The sequence below is a fragment of the Macrobrachium nipponense genome, chromosome 26 (assembly GCF_015104395.2).
Source record: "Macrobrachium nipponense isolate FS-2020 chromosome 26, ASM1510439v2, whole genome shotgun sequence".
Classification (NCBI taxonomy): domain Eukaryota; kingdom Metazoa; phylum Arthropoda; class Malacostraca; order Decapoda; family Palaemonidae; genus Macrobrachium; species Macrobrachium nipponense.
This window is the reverse complement of record NC_087215.1, coordinates 45,646,822-45,672,300: the sequence shown is the minus strand read 5'-3', so window position 1 is coordinate 45,672,300 and position 25,479 is coordinate 45,646,822. Positions and strand designations below refer to the sequence as shown.

At 33.7% G+C, this 25,479-nt stretch overlaps 1 protein-coding gene across 1 annotated transcript in view; it reads left to right on the top strand.

The window, feature by feature from the left end:
• The window catches only part of LOC135200248 (DNA polymerase alpha subunit B-like), a 234,176-nt gene that overhangs the window by 176,889 nt on the left and 31,808 nt on the right, over positions 1 to 25,479 (top strand). Inside the window, 6 exon segments of the mRNA XM_064228711.1 lie at positions 16,224 to 16,397; positions 17,252 to 17,407; positions 17,601 to 17,648; positions 17,650 to 17,693; positions 21,648 to 21,905; positions 22,131 to 22,325. Of these exon segments, the coding sequence (XP_064084781.1) occupies positions 16,224 to 16,397; positions 17,252 to 17,407; positions 17,601 to 17,648; positions 17,650 to 17,693; positions 21,648 to 21,905; positions 22,131 to 22,325 (875 nt within the window).

Below are 25,479 nucleotides of genomic sequence, written 5' to 3'. Positions count from 1 at the left end.
TTTAAATATTTTTTCTCATTGTGAAACTTCAGTAAAGGGTTGTCAGTGTATTAAGCAGAATTTTGCTGGCTCTATTTTTTTGTATTTTTTTTATTTACTAATGTAATTCCAAGCACATGATGTATGAATCTTGAATTACTGCTCACATGGTGACAAAAAATGTACAACTGGTTTTAAGCATGTATACTTCACTATGTAATGTTGGCTGACATATGTTTCTATGGCCTCCCAAAAACTCATATAAAGACAACGTCCCCTTCTGTCCCATAATCTCGTGTGCGAGCTTTTTTAACTACAGAACTTAAAAATGGTTAGCTGAATTACTATCCCCCTTTTTAGGAACTTTTCTCCCAGTCTTATAAAACAGAAGACTTTTGTAACAAATTTAGGTCGGCAAATATCCCCAAACATAACATAAAACTTCTCAGCCGAGATGTAGACTACCTTTTCACAAAAGTACCCATAAAAGATGTACTAACGTTCCTCAAAAATAAACTTGAGCTATTTGTTTGACCACTTCCCCGCAGAATTTAATAAAATAGTGCAACTTTTAGAGCTCCGCATCACTAATAACGTCTTTTCCTTTGGTGATAACTTTTATTGTCAAAAATTCGGTTGCAGTATGGGGAGTCCGCTCAGTCCTGTGTTAGCAACTTAGATATGGAGTATTTTGAAACAGTAATTATAAACCCTATCAAACCTGCAGATTTGATTTGGCTTTGTTATGTAGACAACATTTTAACATACTGGAAAAGTGAGTGGAGCGATTTTGATATCTTTCTACAAAAATTGGATTCCTTGATCCCGAGCATAAAGTTTAAAGTAGAATGGGAAAACAGTATCCATATCCCCTTTTAGATGTCTTAATCATCAGAGCTAATACCAATTACAAATTCACTGTCTTCAGGAAAGTGACATTCTCACTTTCATATATACATTTTTACAGCTATCATGACATTTCAGTTGAACTCGGTATAGCAAGTAACCTGAGCTCTGAGCATTTGCTCCCCAGATTTTCCTAACAAAGAACTTGAAACAATCAGAAATCAACTTATCTTGTTAAAATACCCCAACCGCATAATAGAAAAACCATACATATAGCAAAGAGCATTTTTTACAAACAAAACAAAGAAAAGGAAAAATACACAAACAAAATCATAATCCCTCACGTGGACAATGTATGAGAGATCACACAAACCTTGGGCCACTCCAACCCTTTCATCTTCACTTATCCAAATACACTAGGGAAATTATTAATTAACATCCAACAGAAACCAGTTTGTAAAAACGTAGGAGTATATGAGATCCCCTGTAGGGATTGTGATAAATCATACTATGAATGTACAGGAAAATCTCTATCAGAAAAATTAACTCAACATAAACGCTCAGTTAGATATGGACAAAATAGTTTGGCAATTTTTCATCATATAAATAACACTAACCATACCATGGATTGGAACTCATCCCGAATTTTATACAAGAGCAGCTCTCGATACAAATGTCAGATGGTGGAATTTTTACTGATAAAACAAGATAATAGGATCAACCTTTCCGAGCATGGGACTCTGACCATATAGATAATATTTTCCTTAAGGCACTGATGAAGCAGATTAAGACAATTAGCAGAACCAACATCGACTTAGTGGTGACCCCAAGCATCACCTAAGGGGATATCTCCCACTATTTATCACCAGTGTAACTTCTTCTGTCATTTACTGCTTGATAAGGGTGGAAGGCAGTCCACCGAAACATAGTTCTTAGCTTTAAACCAGGGTTATGATGGGATTTTTATACTAGAGACGTATCCTGTTTGAACAGAGGAATTTATTTTTTAACACATTATGTATAATATATATATATATATATATATATATATATATATATATATATATACTATATATATATATATATATATATATATATATATATATATATATATATATATATATATATATATAATATAATATATGTAATGAGGATATGATCCTCATTATCATTTGGTAAACATGTAACTCGAGCGTCAGGCAAACAACAAACAAACCTCTCTCTCCCAAGCAACCAGCGGCTCGCAACTTTTCTTTCTCTCTCTCTCTAACAGCGATACCTCTCTCTCTCTCTTCCTCTCTCTCTCTCTCTCTCTCTCTCGCTCTCTCTCTCTCTCTCTCTCTCTCTCTCTCTCCTCTCTCTCTAACAGGTAACCAAAATGAGAGAGTTGCATTATAAAATAAACATTTATTAACAACAAAAAAACAGCAAAACAACTAGGTCTCACAGACTAACTTAATTCAAGTTACCCCACTATCAAAATGTCTAAATAGTAAATAGTCACACCAAAATGTCTATTATCCATCGGGAATCCCTCGCTCCCCCCATAGTTCCTTGCCAGAACCGTCTGTTTCGAAGACACGAGAAATACCTCGTAAGTACACACATAGTTTAATAACAAAGTCAAAGACTGAATATTCCCACAAAAATGTCAAATAGGTAACGAGTCACTCTTTGGCTAAAACAGTTCAAAACTCACCCAAGCAGCCAAAATATTTCAAGCGCTATATCATAAAGAGACTTTCGCTGCGCTTTTCCTCCACGGCATCCTGTCTTTCTCTCAAAGACGCCTCTATCAAAATCCCCATAGACTTGGTATCATACATTAAGAATAGAAGAAGCGCACACACACATATGAATGCACATTTCATTACCGCCTCATATTACTGGCTGCAACCAGTTTCCCAATGGCACTTTGGAAAGACTTATGAACTGTCGTACATTGACTTGTCTTTCTATGCAGTTTTATCTGCAGTTTGATCAACTTTTCTTTCTCAGGGTCGTTGCTTCTCCACATTCCAATAGGTCACAGCGAACATATTGGCAATATATCATTAATCATAACCCTAGGCGTAATATATATAAGGTACAGTTGCCAAAGACCTCATTTTTAATATTTACAAAAAACTAGTAAAATTTTTACAATAGAATTAGGTAATGTAAATTAGAATGTTATTTTATATAGTATATAATATATATTAAGCCTTAAGAACCAGAGTAAAATATCAATATGCAGCACCCCAGGCCGGGTAAAACTGTTAATGGTCAGAAGGAAAAAACACATCAGTGGGAAGAGTAAGATATGGAAATGCACAAGGTTTACAAAAAAAAAAAAAAATTTCCCTACCTTCTATGAGAAGTTGTAGATGACTATTTACAATACCTTGTGGGGCCTCTTTTACAGACAATCCTAAATTTTACCAAGTTATACATGTTTTTTTAATAAATGAATGTGTTTTATTTTGTGAAATTATGATTACAGCTCGTACAATATCAAAAGAAATGAGAACTAAATCAGTAACCAATTCTGAATATACGTATTTGTTATAAAATATTTACGTAAATTTAGAGAGATTGAAGATGCAGCAATTTTTTGGATTATGCATGACTTATAATATTTCTTTGCACTTTTCTTTGCAAAATTAAAATTGCAACAGACATACTATCATAAAAGATAACTAAAACCAAATGAGCAATTTTGAAAAAGACATCATGTGAGAGAGAGAAGCAGTACATACTCCAATGAAGTCAGAACCACAGCTAACCCCTGAACTACCTGTTTCCTTGACCTTGGCCAGCCAGTCTAAAAGTTCCCATTAGTGAATTTATGGGCTATAGAAATAATGGCACCTCTTTCTCGTCAGATTCCCCCAAATCAATGGTGTGTGATATTGATGCTCACCATGAGTGGGAGTGTCCACCACCCCAAAACCTGTTATTGCTACTCATATGAGGGGCCCCATCCATAAAGGGTTGTTTACACGTACTATATTAATCTCTTAAACTTGTAATTATTATATAATTATGTATACCTACGTATATATGATAACTCAATTCCAACTTATGATTCCTAATTCTATTGTCAAACTTTGCCAGTCTTTTGTAAATGCTTAAAACTAGATCTTTGGCAACTGTACTACCTTTCTGTCCTCATGACGTTACAAAAAGCATGCGGGTCCATTAGTATGCTTGATAACGTCAATACGTATAGGTTGACGAAACAGGAGCTGTCTCGTGTATAAATACAAGAGTAAATGAAATAACCCCAATACATACCTGAATATGTCTATTAATAACCTAAACAATGAAGTGATATATATAATATATATATGTATACAGTGGGCCCCTTTGTATTCGCGTTCTCCGGATTTACAGATTCACGGATTTCTCTCTGGACCATATCTACCCATTATTCGCGGGAAATTCACCTATTCACGTAGTTTTTCTATGATAAATATCCAGAAATTCCTGGTTTTTCAAATAAATTTCATCATAAAATTCACTTTTTGTGGTAAAACTATTTAAATACCATGTATAAAAATTTGTGTAGGTTTTTCTCGAGTTTTACCTACAAAAATAGGCTGTTTTCAGTGTTTTTATTGGGGTTCCAACTATTCGTGGATTCTAAACATTCGCAGGGGGTCTGGTATGCATCCCCCGCAAATACGTGGGGACCACTCTATATATATTATGTATATTATTGTTATTAATATATATAAAATATATTGTCAACATATCCACTAGGTAAAAATAAGATGTGGGGTGAAGGTCCTGACCGGTTTCGACTTTATTTCCAAGCCATTGATGAAAGACTGATACATAGTATTAAGAGTCACAAATATATATACTACAGACAGTACTGACAAACATACACACAACCGTTTGAGACTACAGATCCACCCACAGGCAGGTGTCAAGGTAGGAGTGTCTTTCTAAACTTTTCAAAACAATGGTCAAGGTAAAAGAAATAACATACAAGCAATATAGTCGTATCAGAATAACTGTGGTTTGTCAGTCTTTTTTAATAACCTAGTTACACTAACTACATGCTTTGTCATAATTGCATTACAGAAAAGGTCCAGTTTAAAATGACTCTTGTATATATTCATAATGCCAAAAGTTTGGATTAAAATAGATTTTAAAAGTTTTCTTTTTTCAGTATTATTAACATACTTTGTTTTTCCATTTTGTCCAGGTTAACAATATGATTTTTACTTTGTGTTTAAAGAGGGCATTGTTTTTATCACCTTTCCTTAATGAGTCACGATGTTCTTTTCCTTCTGTCAAAATCAATCATTTCACCTATAGTATATTTTTTATTACACTCTTGGGAGGGAGTTTTGTAAATGCATCGTTGTTTTTTAATATTATTTGTTAGGAACTTTTGAACAGTGTTTGTATTCTTATATACTGGGACAATGTTGCAAAATTTCAAATCTTCCTTTAAAGGTACAGGGACTTTTAAAGGAATATTTTAAATTTTGCAACATTGTCCCAGTATATAAGAATACAAACTATTCAAAAGTTCCTAACAAATAATATTAAAAATGTAGACTAAAAACAAGGATGCATGTATGAAATTCCCTGCCAAGAGTGTAATGAATATATATAGCAACTGATTTTGACAGAAGGAAAAGACATCATAAAGACTCATTAAGGAAAGGTGATGAAAACAATGCCCTCTCTTTCAACACAAAGTAAAAATCATATTGTTAACTTGGACAAAATGAAAAACAAAGTATATTAATAATACTGAAAAAAAGAAAACTTTCAGAATCTATTTTAATCCAAAATGTTGATGCTTTGAATGTATTCAAGAGTAATTTTAAACTGAACTTTTTCTGTAATGTAATCATGACATAGCATGTAGTTAATATAACTAAGCTGTTAAACAAGATTGGCAAACCACCGTAGGGCAGTTATGCTGATACAACTATATGTTTGTATGTTATTTCTTTTACCTTGACCATTGTTTTCAGTTTTTGTAACTTATTTGTCTTTATGAAAGAGGGAGGGAATGTACTCTTTGAAAGCTAAAATAAATCTTTCAAATTTTTTCCAAGTTTTAGTGGGCTTCCTACAACATAATATACATAGTATATATATTCATTGAATAGAATGGCTTTCCCATTGTTCACCTGCTTTTTTGATATTGCTTCATATTTTCCAGTTATTTTTTCACTTCATTGTTTAGGTTACTAATAGACACATTCAGCTAATGGGGGTTCTGCCATTTAAGTACAGGCAGTCCCTGGTTAATGGGTGGGTGGGCGTTCCATTCCCGGGGGTGTGCCGATAAACAAAAACCGCCATTAACTGAAAGTTAGGGATTTATTGCGCCACAAGCACACTTATGACACACCATAAGCATCCGTATGGTGCACCATAAGCACCCTTGTGGCGTGCCATAAGCACCCTTATGACGTGCCATAAGAACTCTTACGGTGCCAATAACTGGATCGTCACGTTATGGCGCCATAAATTGCTGATTTTATGAATAAAACCGTGTCGCCGATAACCAAGTCTGCCGATAATTGGCGACTGCCTAGTCAAGTATTTATACACATGACAGCTGCTGTTTCATCAGCCTATACTTATCGACGTTGTCAAGTGTATTAATATATATATGGGCCCACATGCGTCATGTAACATCATGAGGATGGAAAAGTAGTACATTGCCAAAGACCTTTTTTTAAGTATTTACAAAAGACTGGCAAAATGTTGACAATAGATTAGGTATCATAAGTTGAAAATAAGTTAGTATGTACAGTAATACCCCGAACTTATGCGAGGTTAGATTCCAAACCCCCTTGCTGAGGGGAAGTTTCGCGTAAGTTTGGCACGGTCTCCGAAATTGCTAATAAATGCTTCCTTCTAGAGTTTGAACACTAAATATGATCCGAATCATGCTCCCCCTACGTATCAGGCTAACTTTTAAAAGAAATTAAAGTTACTGTAATTTGATTTAAAAGTTAGTTTAATACATTACCCTTAAAAAACTAATAACTGGTTGGCATAAAAATAGTTACAGTAACTACTATGTACATTCGTATCCACTTTCGTATGTACTATACTAACATTACCCCTAATTTATGGGATGCCATTTTCTTTTTCTGTCAGAGTAAAAGTTTTCTTTGCATCACTAGGTAAACTTCATAAGTCAGTCATAACGAAGTCACACAATTAAATAAAATAAAGAAGACATGTATGTACATAAGTAATGTTTGCAGAAGGTGAAGGTAAAATTAAATCAATTAAAATCATGAGTTAGTGTGAGAGCTAACTATGAACGAGAGAGAGAGAGAGAGAGAGAGAGAGAGAAATACATACGTCATGTAAGGTAAAACTCTGGAGGGGTATCATCTTTAAAAAGTGCGAATGGGATCCCATCTTCTGAAAGTACATTAACTGTATGTGCTGTAATTACGTAACATAGTACATACAGATTGTACCAGCACTTTTCTCCGAGGTTAAGTAATTTTCACAGAACGACAACTCTGATGTTTTACTAGTGGATCATGGAGTTCTTATAAAGTGACTTAACACTGAATTACCTACTGCCTTTGTATTATTTAAAAAAAAATATAAATAGCATACACACAATCTTTGTGCTGATTTTACCCTTAAAAGCATGAAAACTTATACTGTAGTATATTAGTACTACGTGCTTCCGAAATTGAACAAAGTTTCTGAAGGGATATCATCTTTGAAAAGTGCTGTAACTTTGTGAGTGGGTATCACATCTTATAAAAGTATATATATGCACTAACTGCATATCAATGCATGTACAAAAATAAAAATGATACATTTTTAATAAATATTTTATACAGAAAAACTAAAATTTAAAAATTTGCATAATAAATTAAACATAAACACTTTTGCAGGGTTTTGCAGTGTTTCTGGAGGGTTCGCAAATGTGCTACTGTGAAGAACTCGTGTATGATAGCTAGTTAGGTTCCAATGAAAAGTTTGCGCTATTGTGAATTCACGCAAATCAAATTGCTTTATGTTCAGGGTATTACTGTATACATATACAGTAATATATATATATATATATATATATATATATATATATATATATATATATATATATATATATATATATATACTATATACACACACACACACACAGTAGTACCTCGAGATACAAAATTAATCCGTTCCGAGGCGCCCTTCGTATCATGAGTTTTCGTATCTGGACCAACATTTTACATGTAAAATGGCTAATCCGTTCCAAGCGCTCCAAAAACACCCCATTAAATTTCATAATAAAGCTAAATTGACCTATAAACAATGAAATACCACAACAATTTGGACCATTCAATACCTAAATTGATAACAAAATGCTAAATAACCTGTAAATAAAGTGTATTAGTGTACATGGTATACAAGTTTGTGCTATTGTGAATTCACGCAAATCAAATTGCTTTAAGTTCAGGGTATTACTGTATACATATACAGTAATATATATATATATATACAGTAGTACCTCGAGATACAAAATTAATCCGTTCCGAAGGCGCCCTTCGTAATCATGAGTTTTTCGTATCTTTTGGACCACATTTTACATGTAAAAATGGCTAATCCGTTCCAAGCCCTCCAAAAACACCCCATTAAATTTCATAATAAAGCTAAATTGACCTATAAACAATGAAATACTACAACAATTTGGACCATTCAATACCTAAATTAATAACAAAATGCAAAATAACCTGTAAATAAAGTGTATTAGTGTACATGGTATACAAGAAATACTGTACGTAAAATGTGGAAGCTTACCTTTCGAGTGAGGCTATCTCCGAAAGTGGCGACAAAGGAGGAGGACAAACTGCAGATACGTACACTTAACTTTACGAAACACTTAAGAAAATGTCAGAAAACAAAACTAAACTTTACAAAACACATTAACAAAACTGTAACACTTAACTTTACAAAAACTTAACAAAATTTATTTTGTCTTTTTTTTTTTTTATTTTTTACATTTCTTTTTACTTTTTTATACTTTACGTAATTTCAATTTCTTCACCACTGAATGGATGCCAGTCCGTTTACGGAATTTTTCAAACCACCCATGAGAAGCCTTGAACTCTGGGGTTGCCGTTGATGTCCCCTCTCCGCCGTCGTCTTCGGCTTGGGCAATCAAATCACCGAAAATAGCGCTGGCCTTCTGGCAGATTGCCGTCTCGGTTATCATATCGCCATCGATTTCTTTGTCCTCAATCCATACAAGAAGCAGCCTTTCCATTTCATCATGCACATGGCTCCTCTTGTTGGACAAAATAGTCACGCCCTTGGAAGGTGTAGCTGCTTTGATGGCTTCCTTCTGCTTAAGGATGGTGCCTATCGTCGACGGATTTCGGCCGTATTCCTTAGTGATCACACTCAACCGCAAGCCAGCTTCATACTTTTTTATTATCTCCATTTTTATCTCCATAGAAAGCATTCTCTTCTTTCTGTGTATACTAATTAGGTTCTCACACAACACGATAAAGTAGCACAACGAAATCACTAACGAATTTACGTTACTAAACGAAATCGTTGGACCGAACGAATGCTGCGTGCGTACGATAAAGATGTTGGTACGAAGAGGCTGAGATAGGTACGCCACCACGTACATATAAGATGCATGATGGGAGGGATGCTGTTCAGTAGGAGAGAAGGATCTCATGGCGGTGACTAGCATCAGGAACCAATGGGAGAGCAGGAGGATGGTGGCGAGTCTACTAGTACTAAGATGGCGGCGTGCGGCGCAAGTTTCAAAATTGTTATCCGGGCGAATCTCGGACTTTCAGAAACCTTTTGTATCTTGAAAACTTTTCGTATGTAGAGCCGTTAAATTTTTCACATTGGCTTTCGTATCTCGAGTTTTTCGTAAGTTGAGCCTTTCGTATCTCGAGGTACCATTGTGTATATATATATATATATATATATATATATATATATATATATATATATATATATATATATATATATATATATATATATATATATATATATATATATATATTGTACACACACACACACAGAGTGTTCCCCCCGTATTCGTGGGGGATGTGTACCAGGGACCTCCACAAATAGCGCAAACCCACAAGTAGTTAGATCTCCCCTCTAAAAATTCCCATATCTGCCTATCTTGAAAGTTCAAATACCAAATGTATACTTAAAGTATCATCCTACATCAAAGATACCATTGAATTGGTATTTTTAATATCATTCCAAAGTCATCTTAAACATTTTACCATTAGAAATATATAAACAGCCAATAAACAGACTTATTTCCCCTCCCATAAATACATATATCTATTCCAGAGAAGGGAGAAAGAGAGGACTGAACAATTATGTTTGTCTGTATATCAGACAAACATAATTGTTTGTCTGAGAGAAAAGAGAGAGAGAGAGAGAGAGAGAGAGAAACACCAAATGTAAACCTTATTTAACATCCTACATCAAATTTACCTTAAATTATTATCATACTAATGTTTTAATCTTATAGACTGTATCAATATAATTTCAAAGTAATCCTAAACATTAGTACCCTTAAAGGTATATATGTACCTACATACATACGCACTTCTAACACTTGCAGCCAAGAGAGAGAGAGAGAGAGAGAGAGAGAGTTGTCCTTACAGTATTTAAAAGAGTGAAATGGAAAGATTATTGTATTTAAAATACTCACATATGAATTTTGTAATTACATTTATAGTATTATTATTACACATATAGTGTTATTATTGGAAAATATTAATAATAAACTTATTACATGCATGTACCATAAAAAGGATCTCCTCAGTAAGAGAGAGAGAGATTGCATAAAAACCATTAAATTCGTTGACCCAGCTCTGAGCGTCACTGGAGTTACGAGAAGGTACGGAAATTGGTATAGAAAAAGAGGAAGGGAAGAATTTTCATTTGAAGTTAGTTATATTATTATTATTATTATTTGAAAATATTAATAAACACATGCATCTATCATAAAAATTCTCTTATCACAGTAAGAGAGAGGAGTTATTCTTACGTAAATGAAATGGAAAGGTCATTTTTATCTCTTCAAAATACTACCACATACGAATTTTGTAATTACCGTTTTATTATTATTATTACTATTATTATTATTATTATTATTATCATTATTATTATTATTAACAACAGAAAATACCAATAAACATTTTACGTACTAGTACCATAAAAATTCTTTCATCTCGGTAAAGAGAGAGAGAGTGTGTGAGTTTATCTCTCTGTTCTCTCAGAAAATACTTATATCGCTTCCAGCGAAACAGAGGGAGGGAGTTACCACTATGACATACATATCCTGTGTGGCAAAAGGGAGAGAGAGAGAGAGAGAGAGAGGGGAGTTATCCTTAATTAAAAGAGTGAAATGGATAGATTATTGTATTTCTTTAAAATACTATCACATAATATGAATTTTGTAATTACAGTTATATTAATATTATTATTATTATTATTATTATTATTATTTTAAAGTGTTAAAAACAAATAGTACATGTACTATAAAAATTCTCGAGTCTCAGTAAATGAGAGAGAGAGAGAGAGAGAGAAATTGCATGAACACTGGTGGCAACAACACAACAGCTCCTCCCCTCCGTCCCAGTACGTGCTATGTTTGACAGTTTTAGCACCTGGAGTTTGAGAGAGAAGACTGGGATTTCCTTCATTCTTACATAATTTTTCAAATTTATAAACTAAAATCTTACTAATTCACTTTAGTATTTTCTTTATTGAATTGGTGTTATTGCTGCATACATTAATATTAGAAAATATGAAATCAATTATTTATCATACAAAAAAAAACATACATCTCTGTAGGAGAGAGAGAGAGAGAGAGAATTATTATTTTTACTTTTACTATGTGATATCATTTAATCTTATTAAACTTACTGATACAGTATTAATCAGTATTAATATTTGAAAATTAGTAAATAATTTTTGTACCATAAAAATGCATTTAGTCATGAAAATAACATCAAAATATACTAATTGGTGATGATTTTTGCTGGAAAATCCTGTGAATTAGGTGAATCCCCCGCAAATAATGGGTAGATATGGTCCAGAGAGAAATCCGCGAATCCGGAGAATGCAAAGCAAATAAGGGGGAACACTGTATATTATATATATATATTATATATATATCTATATATATATATATATATATATATAGTGTATAATAATATAGTATATATATAATATATATCTATATATATATATATATATATATTATATTATATATTATAGATATATATATATATATATATTATATATAATAATATAATAATTATTATATATATATATATATATATACTTATAATAATATAATATATATATATTTATATACACACACACACAGGCAGTCCCGGGTTACAACGGTGTCGGCTTACGACGTTCCGAGGTACGACCGCTTGTCCATCGACTTTATTTCCAGGGTTACGACGCTTGTCAATAGACGTTATTTCCAGGGTTACGACGCATGTTCAAGGGTTACGATGCCTACAACGCTCATCTGGGAGATGAAATATGAAACCAAAAATGCAAAATAATCAATATTTGAAGGTTTTTTGATGAAAAATGCCATAAGAATGCAGTTTACGTAGTTTTCAATGCACCCAAAGCATTAAAAGTAAGGTTTTTCTTAGGATTTTTGACGATGTTCTGGCTTACGACGACGCGTCTCAACAAGAACGGAACCCCCGTCGTAACCCGGGGACCGCCTGTGTATATATATATATATATATATATATTATATATATATATACAGGCGGCCCTCGGTTAGCGGCAGGGGTTCCGTTCCTGGCCACCGACGCCAAGCGATTTTCGACGCTGAGCGATAAAGCCTACGGCCGCCGCACACCTTCTTTCGAAACTCTAGACCAGTCAAAGGCGCCGTAATCCCACAACGGCGCAATAAGTAAAAAAAAAAAAAATTATATTTATGCAGTATAGTACTATAGAATTTACTGTACAGTACATGTGGGTGTCTAGATTATGTAAAGATATAATAAAAGTTTATACAGTGTACAGGTATCTGTAGTGTTCAGGTTACGATCATTAGTCTTGATAGTTCGATTTTATGAGAGATCAAATTACAATGGCCTAACTTTATCCATCTTCTAGTTACATAAAGTTCAATAACAGCAAAAGAGAATGGTGAAAAGTATGGTTTTAACGTTATACTCGTTGCGTGAACTGTACAACCATGAACAACCGAACGAGAAACGACTTTTTTTTTTTTCTAAGTACAACCAACTGGATAACTATCTGTTTGGCTTGTATTTCGATCATCGTACTACAGTGCAACATTACCGTATTTGTTATAAATGGCGTTATGTATAGAATAGAACTGAGATATCTTAATGTAATAACTTTATTCGCTATAGATCAGAGATCATTATAGATTAAAGATCAATCAGGAAATATACCGTTAAATTTAAACCTAATTATGACTGAAGCTGAGAAAACTGTTCAAGCTGCTAATGACTATTATCGTACATCGGCAACAAGGATAAACTGCAGTAAACGTCTGCCATCACACACCACCATAGATAAAATTGGGATAAAATAATTTTAATCAAAACTACTGTGCTTGAAAGAACACATTTTACTGTTGGTTTCACGCCGATATAAGATAAATAACGTAAAGTTCGTATTACGATGATATAAAGGATTACGTATTGCGAACGGGAATCACGTAATTTGTTACGCAATAAACATGCCGCCAACAAGTAATCTGTAACGAAAAAAATAGTAGTTCACATTCACAACGAGACATATTCAATAAATATTTCCACCTAAAAACACGCTGTATAAGGAAAAATAACTTTGTCTCATATAAGTCAAGTATCTAGATATTCGTTTATGCTAACTAGAAGCAAGAGCATTCGCTCAGAATTGCGTTATGGTGAAACAGACTCGTATTCATCAGCTGATTTCAAACCAGAACATTGGCCGCTCCGCGGAATACGGGCTTAAGTTTGCCGTAGTAATTTAAAATACAATAATATGAGAATACATACAATATTCTTGGATACAGTGAAATAATGTATAACTTTTTAAAGGATTTATGGAAAAGATGCATAATTAATAAAATAACACAATGCATTTTTCGGAACTGGCGGACAAGAACGAACATGAAAAACCATCCCCCTGACAACGTGGAGCGTAGTTACAAAGGCTTGCCTTAATTTGTATCTTATTTCTGTACAAAAATTAAAATACCTTTACGCAAATATATTTCATACACATTTTTTAAACTAAAAGCATAAACATTTGAAAAATCGACACATCGATCGCTAAATTTGCGCTCTCTCTCTCTCTCTCTCTCCTCTCTCTCTCTCTCTCTCTCTCTCTCTCTCTCTCTCTCTCTCTCTCTCTCTTTAACTAGATATTTTTGGAAGAGCGGCAGACGGCGGCAAAAAAAAGTGCAAATTAGCGATCGATGTGTCGATTTTATAAATGTTTATGCTTTTATGTTTAAAATGTGTATGAAAATGTATTACGAATAGGGTATTTTTATTTCTGTGCAGAAAATATGAAAAAATAAAAAAGGCAGCTTTTTGAAACCCCTTCAAGTTATCGAACTACGATGTGTTTTTCAAGTTCGTTCTTGTATGCCGGCGGCATACAAGAACGAACTTGAAAAACACATCGTAGTCGATAACTTGAAGGGGAGTTTCAAAAGCTGCCTTTTTATCATATTTCTGCACAGAAATAAAAATACCCTATTCGTAATACATTTTCATACACATTTTAAACATAAAAGCATAAACATTTATAAAATCGACACATCGATCGCTAATTTTGCACTTTTTTAAATCGATATTTTCGGAAGAGCGGCAGGCGGCGGCTTACAAGAAAGAACATGAAAAACATCGTATTTGCTATCGTGAAGGGCAGTTTCAAAAGCTGCCTTTGTATCATATTTCTGTACAGAAATAAAATGCCTTTCACGTAATACATTTTCACACATTTTCAAATTTTAAACAAAAGCATGAACAATTATGAATCGACACATCCATAGCTAAATTTGCACTTATGTAACTCGATATTTTCGGCATAGAACAGCGTCAGAGGCATATATTTTACTCTAATACCTACGTAATAACTCTCCATAAAATTTGTTAATATAATTTGCATAACCTTTATGGTCTGGACGGCATTTCTACATATGTATGAACTCGTTAGACAACGGGCGCTAGCGGCGCTGTTTAACTGAAATTTGTGCCGTAAAGATACCTTTAAAATGCCTTATTTTTTTTAATGAATATTTTTGACGACCGCCGTAAAACTGATTCGCCGTTGAGTGATTGCGCCGTTAACCGCGGCCGCCTGTATATATATATATATATATATATATATATATATATATATATATATATATATACATACACACACACACACACACACACACACACACACACACACACACACACAGGCAGTCCCTGGCTATTGGCAGTGGTTCCGTTCCTGACGGCATGACGATAACTGAAAATCATCGATAATAGCACCGATCCCCCATTATCGGTGCCAGTAACAGGAGATCGGTGGCCCTATTAAGTGGGGATTGGCGCCAATAAGCAGGGATCTGGGCACTGTAAAACTAGACTGCCGATAACCAAGGCTGCTGATAATCAGGGACTACCTGTATATGATTGCTAGCCCATTGTGTACGCATACATACAGTATTGTAATTCAAAAGTGAGTTTTATTCCAAAGAATTTGATATTTCATAATGCTTTTGAAGATAGGCGGTCACAGGTTTACGGCACTGTAAAATCAGTTTAACAGCACCATGAGCCAAGCACCATGATGTCGGAACTCCGCATCCCAGGGACTGCCTAGTTGTGTTATGTATTTACTGTAATTGGAGTTGGGTTCCTACTCTATTAATATAATTTTGGGAATGTTGCTGCTATTAGGTTTATTGAAGAATGTAATCAACTATAATCATTCAAATCAAAGACAACGTAACATATTGTAGACCCATTTTTCTTCTTTATTATTATTTTGGTTATTGTTGGTCCATATCTCCTTAGAGGCCTTGGCATGTCATCTGAGGTTAGCAGTTTCTGGACTGGGTGATTCAGTTAGCTTACCATCTTTGCCACATGAGAATTTTAAGAATAAAATCCAAATTTTTATCTTGAAAATAGATTATCTTTCCTCAGTGGTTAACATAGGTTCACTAACTCAACTTTCCTAAACTGCTTTCCTTGCATTTTCTTTTACATTATTTTATTTTGGTTTCCACTCCATGAAGACTAATATATTTTGCTGCGGTTCTCATTCATGTCTATGCCAAAGAATGTCATCATTGGATTATGTATTATATTAGCAATAACTGTGAATGTTTTAAAGTTATAATGTAATCGTCTTCTATATTGTTGCAGGTAGAAATCATGGCCATGACTGGAGACACTCCCCTGACTGAATCATATAAGTACATGTTTGATAAGCTCAGAGACGTAGCCGAGGTGTTGAACGACACCATCACATTATTGGGAGAGGAGATAAAGGACGCACTCAAAGTAGAAGAATATTCTAGTCTCAAGTCTGCTAGCAATGTTAGTAATGAATGAATGTTCTGTTTTATGATTCCTTTACTATCTTGCTGATGTGCATAGGCACTGACCAGAATTTAAGGCATTATATTATTTATGTTCAAAATGTAATTGATACTCCTATTGCTTTAACTTCATTTTGAAAATGCACAAAAGTGTGTACTGGCAATAGTTCTTGTTTCATAATTTTAGCCGTGACCTGTGAACTTTTCTGATGATTGTTGATTCATTGTTATGTAATAGGCACTTTTCATTTTGAATTGCAACTGCCAATACCAATACTTGTTGTCATAAAAATTAAGTTAGAATCTCTATCAAAACTTAGACAGTTTTTCTTTCATGATTGTTATCAACTTGAGAGTTTTTTATTTCGAGTGTTATTCTCATCTAAAAGTTTTGTGGCCAGTTTTGTATCAGGATCATTGTCATCAGCACAACAGATTTTCTTATTCAGGAGAGAAATCTAGATCTTAGCTTATTTTTTTATGAAAAAGGTTACTATTTGAAGTTTCCATCCTGGTGCAATAAGTATGTGTGCTAAACAGGCAGTCCCCAGTTATTGGCAGTCTTGGTTAATGGCGATTCAGTTTTATGGCACCATATTGGGCAGAGTTTTGGTCATCAGTGCCATAAAGTGCTAATAATAGAGTTATGGCATCACAACATACCTAACAGAGGTGCCATGAACCAAAACTCGGCACCATGAATCGTCGAGTTTCGGTCAATGGCAGATTTTGCTTATCAGCAAAACACCCTTGAATGGAACCCTGCTGATAACTGGGGACTGCCTGCACTGTACTTTACAGCTGTGGCTGATTTGACTTCACCAGAATAACCATCTGACTTTTATGTTCCAGGAAGTCATTACTGTTTGTGGGCGGATTTGTTGCGATAGCGTAGGTCGTCTCAATGCTGCCTCGGTGTTGCTGGAAGGATCTCGAGAAACCAGTGGGGGAGATGCTGTCCAAGTAGATCTCTCACAGCTTTCAGAATTTTCTCTTTTCCCTGGTCAGGTAAGGATTAGGAGAATGAGGAGTTGCCAGTAAGATGCACACTAGTGTATCGTGACACATAATTCAGCTTGAATGGTAGTTGTGACATTTTCAGGTTTTGAAAGATTTTTTAAGTTTTTGTATGCATTGCACTCTTTGCGTGACTAACAATATTGTATTTTATTGGGATGGACACTTTTTTTTGTTTCTGTAGATTGTGGGCATCCAAGGTTTGAATACAACTGGTAATAAATTAGTGGCGGCAAAACTTAGTCCCTGGGAAGATTCTACCTCCACCTGACTCTTCCTCCCATTACCTATAAAAAACCAACCATACAGGTAGGAAGAAACATAAGTTATTGAAACTGGTTTACTTAACTGCGTTTTTTTGCCCATTTATGTGAATTTCACATGAAGATGGAACCCATTATTCCAGACTTTCTACATCAATATTGGGAATTATTCAATTAAGTAGAACTTGAAGGCCAGCCTGAATTTTTATCCTTTTTTTTATACAGTGGTACCTCAACATACGAAACGCTCAACTTACGAAAAACTCGAGATGCGAAAGCAAATATAAAAAATTTTACGGCTCTACATGCGAAAATTGCTCAAGTTACGAAAGGTTGTTGCTGTAAAGTCCCGAGATTTGCCTGGACCACCGAGAACAATTTTAAAACTAGCGCCCCGCCAGCTGAGTAAACTCTCCACCATCCTCCTGCTCTCCCATTGGTTCCTGATGCTAGTCACCCCATAAGATCCTGCTCTCCTATTGGTCAGCATCTACCCCTTGTGCCTTATGTATTCTATTGGTAAAAGGATGCTGTAAATTGAAAAACTTATTCATGCAATACATGTAATAAAATAAAAACATTAGGTAAAGATAGAATAAAGAATAGAAATGAATGGTTATTATACTGTTTGGTAGTTTCAGTAGTTGAAGAGAGATAATGAAAATTTATGGCTCACTGTGTACTAGGAAAAGTGATTGCTTGGCGATCGTTCAATACTCGTAAGTGCTGATGTAAACAGAAGTTTGGAAGTTTTTTTTTTTTTTTTTTTTTTTTTTTTTTTTAATAATATATTGGTATTTTAATAATTATTTTGAAACGAGTACATGCAATACATTTAATAAAAAAAAATTGTGAATTAGATATCATAAAATATAAAATAAATCAGACTGCTATCATCGAAGCCAACAAATATGTATTTTCTAGAATTCTTCTTCTGTTTTAATATTACGTATATGTTTCATTATAGCTGTCAGTAACTCGGTATCTCCATTAGGTAAATATAAAATAAAGAATAGAAATGAATGGTTATTATACTGTTTGGTAGTTTCATTAGTTGAAGAGAGATACTAATGAAAATTTGTATGGCTTAGCTATTGGCCTAGGAAAAGTGATTTGCTTGGCGTTCATTCGTACTCGTAAGAGCTGAATGTAAACAAACGATTGGAAGTTTTTTTTTTTTTTTTTTTTTTTTTTTTTTTTTTTTTTTTTTTTTGTATTATACTTAATGATTAATTAATAATTATTTGAAATGAGTACATACTGATTATTTATACATTTTATTGGCATATTCTAAGCTTTTAGCTTCTTAGGTTTAGATGTCAGAATCATAGACTAGGCTACAGTAGCAACCGCTAACATAGGCTAGGCTTATTGCTAAGGGACATATGCTAGTCCTAATATATGCAGTAAAAATTGGGTTGAACATTACATGCAGTTGAATATTACTCAAGTATGTACAGTATTTTGCCTTTTTGGAGTCATATTTATTCCATCGGATCGGCGTAACCCTAGAACATGTGTTTTAGGCCTGGAAATATAATTTACTGGGGTGTTTTTGTAGGGCTTGGAACAGATTAGGCATTTTAACTGTAAAATGCGGTTCAAGATACGAAAAACTCATGATACGAAGGCCGCCTGGGAACAGATTAATTTCGTATCTCGAGGTACCACTGTATATTCATGATCACTAAATTAATCAGCTGAGTAATGTTGAAGTTAAAAGCAGGTACTAGTGATATTTAACATGGTAACAGTTTTGTGCATGAGAAATTGCATAATATTGCAATCATTCATTCCATTACTGAATATTGCAGATATTTTAGTTACAATAACAGTTATTCACTAATTACCCTATATTTCTGCCTTAAGATAACCTTTAAATCCTAAAATTTACCTCTAAAATTGGGGGTCATCTTATACTGCAATACTAAAGATCAAACCTTGAATTCCAAGATGTTTATCGTAGGCTAGCCTTGGCCTTGGTGCTATAGCCTAACCACCAACAAAGAAAGTGATAATAAAGGTAATAAAACCAATTTTACCTTATATATTATTGGCATATCTTCATAATAAATTGCCTATTTGAGGAATAATTTTAAAAATATAGCCCATTTAAGGAATAATTCAAAATCAATGAAACCGGCTTTTATCTAGGCCCATGCGATCCCAGTTGAGAAATGAAAACATTGAGTTATGGTGGCTCACAGCAACCTTCATCTTTCGGTAACCTTTTTAGAAATTCAATGGTAGTGTAATTACAGTAGTAATAACATTTAGGATAACATTATATTAATTTTTCATTAAAAGTTTCTCATACATATCACAAGATTGGTCACATGTGCCACCGTCACAGGTGTTCCAGTCTGGTTCTGGCGAGTCGACTTCGGCTTTGTCGTTGATATCATACAAATCGTCATTTATTAAATGATTTTATGAATACTTTCTATATAACAAAATAATGTTTATATAACAAAACACAACGACCATCAAGTGAGGCAGCACATAAAGCTGTTTGTAACTGTTTCAAACAATTCAGTAATATGAACAATAATTGTGTACGATAATTATCATTCATTATTGTATTATTATTATTAGCGGTTGTTTGAGAATGGTGACAAAACATACATAAAACAATGGTTTCCCTTTACCGCGACCTTCTGTATGAAAAACATATTGGGTTGGCTTTGTTAAACCCAGCTTTGATCATTTACCAAAGGAATGTATGTATCTTTGGATTAAGTTCCCTTCAACAACTAAAGACAGTGATGATATTGGTAAGATGCAATTAGCTGAGACTGTAAACAAACCTAGAATGCAAATGGCGCATCATTGCTTTGTTCTTATAATGTAATACAATAATACATGCAATATGACTACAGTAAAACATGTTTTATTTAAATTATCATTATTATGCAATATGACTACAGTAAAACATGTTTTATTTAAATTATCATTATTCTCAATACAACTATTATTCGGCTTTTGCAAGTGGATATATATCAGTGTAACAAGGCAATTTTCTCTCTCTCTCTCTCTCTCTCTCTCTCTCTCACTCTCTCTCTTCTCTCTCTCTTCGTCTCTCTCTCTCTCTCTCTCTCTCTCTCTCTCTCTCTCTCTCTCTCATTGATTGTAATACTGATACTCCTCCGTCCATCCACAAAAAAAATTCCAGTTTTTAGGGAATGAAGCGATTATTGTAAACATGTATTGGCACAAAAAAACAGCTGATTGCTGACGTCATTTACTGTAACTATCAAGCATTTATTAAGAGCTCCGTTAAAATTGTTAAGCCCTGCCGATTCTCAATGGTGGCTTTCATTAATAAAATTAAAATACATTTTTGTTCATCTCTCATGCAATGGAGATCTCAAGAAAGAACACTAGTAAATTAAAGCTGCAGGTTATAGCCGAGGCTGAATAAAACGAGTAACGGCCAAGTGGCAGTGATGTTCGGAAGTGGAGAAAATTCACACCTACTTAATGCTTATACAATGAAGTAAAGTAATGTGCGCACATTTTCAATCAAACTTTGTTAATTTATGATAAAACGTATCTCCAAATTATATCTTTTCTAACAAATAATGGCAATGAAGAAGATATCAGTACTCAAATCAGCCGAGATTTTGCGAATATAAACAATATCAAATGCAAATTATGTACATGATGTTTACATTCTGTATTACAGTAACGATATGATAATAGTAATACTGTTATTGGATACAATAAGCAAAACAACCTTTAAGTCATCATTATTAGTTGTACTGTTTAATTTTTTGCAAATAATTACTTTTCTTAAAAAAAAAAAATTTCGGTTTTGTAATTTAGAAGTCGTCTTATATTACAGGTATGAGATAAATTCACGAAAATTTGCCCTGATTTTTGGCCTTGTGTTATCTAAAGGTCGTCTTATATGCGGAAATATACAATATTCAGGTATGGATTTTTATTTATTTATTTGTTTTTTAATTCATAACCCTTTCCATTTCTTCATCAGGTCCTGTGCAAGTAATTGTGGCATGTGGCCCTTTCACTACTGCAGACAATTTATTGTATGAACCTCTCACAGACTTGCTCATGGCTATCCAAAACAACCCCCCTCATTTGCTTATTTTGATGGGCCCTCTGTTGGATGTAGCCCACCCACTTGTTGCTAACAACGAGTTGAATGAAACACACGATTCTGTGTTTAATAGATGTGTAAGCACTATTACTAATTCATTGAAAGAGTGAGTATGGCAAAGTATATTATAATTGTTATATTAACGTAATCTGACAAGAAGTCATATTTCCAATCTTGCAAAAGAGGCTGACCCAGTTAGCATGACTTTAAAGTTTGGGCAACTATGCAAGCTACACCTGACCATGTGATATCAGGTTCAGAAATGTTATTTAGTGTTGCTCAAATTAATGAAATATAGAAGCAGGAGAAATATAATGATGTACTATTTCAGCATTGAAACCAGAGTTGTTTTGGTGTCATCAAACCGTGATGCCTGCAGTCACATGGTGTATCCTACACCCCCTTACAGTATTGGTGGCCACCTCACTTGCGTCAGTGACCCTTCATTGCTAGAAGTTGAAGGAGTTGTGATTGCTGTCACTGCAACAGACATACTTTTCCATTTGGGAAAAGAGGAAATATCGTTGTAAGTTTTATTGTAGTTTTTTGCTCTATAGTATATGGTTGGTATAATTTTGTGTTAGTCGCCTTTTCAAGTTTTTGGTTTTTTGCATTGTAGATCTGTTAGTTTTTGCATTTTATATTCATTGGAAAATGAGTCAGGCAAGTTAGGAACTTTATGGGGACATTATTGTTTGTTCCTTAAACCTTTGAAGTTTGCCTTTTTTAGCTTAACCCTTTAACGCCGAAGGGGTATAATAAAAATCGTTTCCCGTATGCCGAGGGGGTCTCGGAGTGAGCGCCGAAGCGGAAAAAATATTTTTTTCAAAAAATCACAGCGCGCTTAGTTTTCAAGATTAAGAGTTCATTTTTGGTTCCTTTTTTTGTCATTGCCTGAAGTTTAGTATGCAACCATCAGAAATTAAAAAAAAATATCATCACATATAAATAATGCGATATATGATAGAGCGAAAACAAAATTTCATATAAAAAACGGTTAAAGCTAACGAGTTAATTTTTTTTTTTGTATTGTACACTAAATTGCGATCATTTTGGTATGTAACACATTGTAAAACGATCAAAGCAACACAGAGAAAATATTATCACAAAATGATGCATGAATTCGTAACGCGCGGACGTAAAATGTTTTTTTTTTTCAAAAATTCACCATAAATCTAAATATTGTTCTAGAGACTTCCAATTTGTTTCAAAATGAAGATAAATGATTGACTATTACTATACTGTAAGAGTTTTAGCTTACAGTTGCAGTTTTTGACCATTTCGGACGAGTTAAAGTTGACCGAATGTCAAATTTGTTTTATATATTTTTTTATATGCAAATATTTCAAAAATGAGAAAAGCTACAACCTTCAATTATTTTTTGTTGTATTTTACATAAAATTGCGCACATTTTCATATATAAAACTCTATGAAATACCTAATATGAAACGGAGCAAATATTACGAGAATGCGACGTACGTATTTCGGAGATTTGAGGCGGAGAATCCGCGTGCGGAGGGAAGGAAAGTTTTTTTTTTAAATTCACCATAAATCTAAATATTGCGCACATTTTCATATATAAACTTTTATGTAACGGCTAATTTAAAATGGTGCAAACATTATGCATCGACTAAAAATTTCTGATTTTTTTCGGAAGAGTTACCGCGCTGGACGTAACGGAAATTTTTTTTGTTTTTTTTTTTTTTTTTTTTTTTTTTTTTTTTTTTTTGTTTTTTTTTTTTTTTTTTTTTTTTCCTTTTTCATAAATTCAACCTGTTTTTTTTTTTTTTTTTCATAAATTCACCATAAATCAAAGTATTGTGCTAGAGACTTCCATTTTGTTGCAAAATGAAGGTACTGACTGAATATTACTAGAATATAAGAGTTTTAGCTTACAATTACATTTTCGACCATTTTGGTAGAGTCAAAGTTGACCGAAGGTTGAAATTTTGGCACATTGTTATTTATGTTAAAATATTTCAAAACTGATAAAAGCTACAACCATGGGTTAGTTAGTATTGTGCATGAAATTGCACACATTTCCATTTATAAAACTTTATGTAACGGCTAATTTAAAATGGTGCAAACATTACAACAATCGCACAAAAAAATTTATGATTTTTTCGGAAGAGTTACCGCGCGGACGTAAGGAAAAAGTTTTTTTCATAAATTCACCATAAATCAAAATATTGTGCTAGAGACTTCCAATTTGTTGCAAAATGAAGGTAAATGATTGAATATTACTAGAATATAAGATGATTTGATATTACTAGAATATAAGAGTTTTAGCTTACAATTGCGTTTTTTGACCATTTCGGTAGAGTCAAAGTTGACCGAAGGTTGAAATTTGGCACTTATCGTTATTTTATGAAAATATTTCAAAACTGATAAAAGCTACAATCATGAGTATTTTTTTCTTGTATTCTACATGAAATTGCGCACATTTTCATATATATAATACTCCATGTAACGGCTAATTTAAAATGGTGCAAAAATTATGTCAAAGTGACAAAATAATTTCTGAGATGTGTCACTGATACTTTTTAGTGCAATAAGAAAGAAATTTGCGCTTGCGCGCCTGCGTAACGATTGTAAACAAAACAACACCTTGATCTGTGAGCTCCCAGCATCCCCTAAGGCGCGTGATTCAAAAGTTTTCGCCTGGTAGGCCTATAAGTATTTTTCCACGAATTTTAAAAAAAACTTTTTTTATCGGTGTACCATACGTCCAATCGGCACCCGACAGACAATTTATGTCGATGTTTAATACGTCCAATCGGCATTAAAGGGTTAATATGATCTCAGACCTAAGAGATTGTCTGTACAGTATTACAGTATTCAGCTTGTGTGTATGAGTGTGTATGAATGTTACACTTCGTAAAGTGATAAGCCATTCTCTTACATTTCAAAACTCCATTATGTGTATAAAAGTGAGAAGTCAACTCTTGATGCAAAACATCATTGCTTGTTAACCTCATACAACAACTCAAAACTAGACAGTCATTACTAAGGTAAAGAGAGGAGACAGGTAAAGTCATTTGTGGGAGGGTGGAGATTATCCCCCCAAATCTGATGTACACTGGAGGGCAGAGATCACAACAGACCACCAGGCTGCTATTTCAGTTCATTATAGGTCACTGCGTGGGTCACTTATCAAATCAGATATTGAAGCAGTTTCCTGTAGCTTTGTATTAGTTCTTTCTTTAAACTTTGTAATTTCCAATGATTTAAGAATGCCAGCATTTTGTATGGTATTTTGGTGTTATTCAAATAGCAGAAAGAAGCACAGCATTTCATTTTTTTGTATCCCTCATGACCTTGAAACAAGGCAAACATGGATTCATTTCTGTCAAAGGAATGACGATTTCAGTCCCTCTACACTGAATATGCAGTAAGCATTTTTATGAAAGTGCATATATAAAAGAAATTTAAAGCTGGAACTGTATTTCAATGGAGCAGAAAAGATCTGTACATCCTGGGAAAGCATTTTCTCTTATTAGTAGAAGATCTTTAGGCCCTTAGACCCATAATTTGGCAAAAATTGTAGAAAGCTGAATTATTTTACTTAAGTTACCTGAAACCATATTTAGTTCAATGGAGTAAAGTTTGAGCTTGCCGAGTAATCCAAGATGGCTGCCGGGTATTGAAAAAAACACTTTCAAACTAATGACTGTAAACCA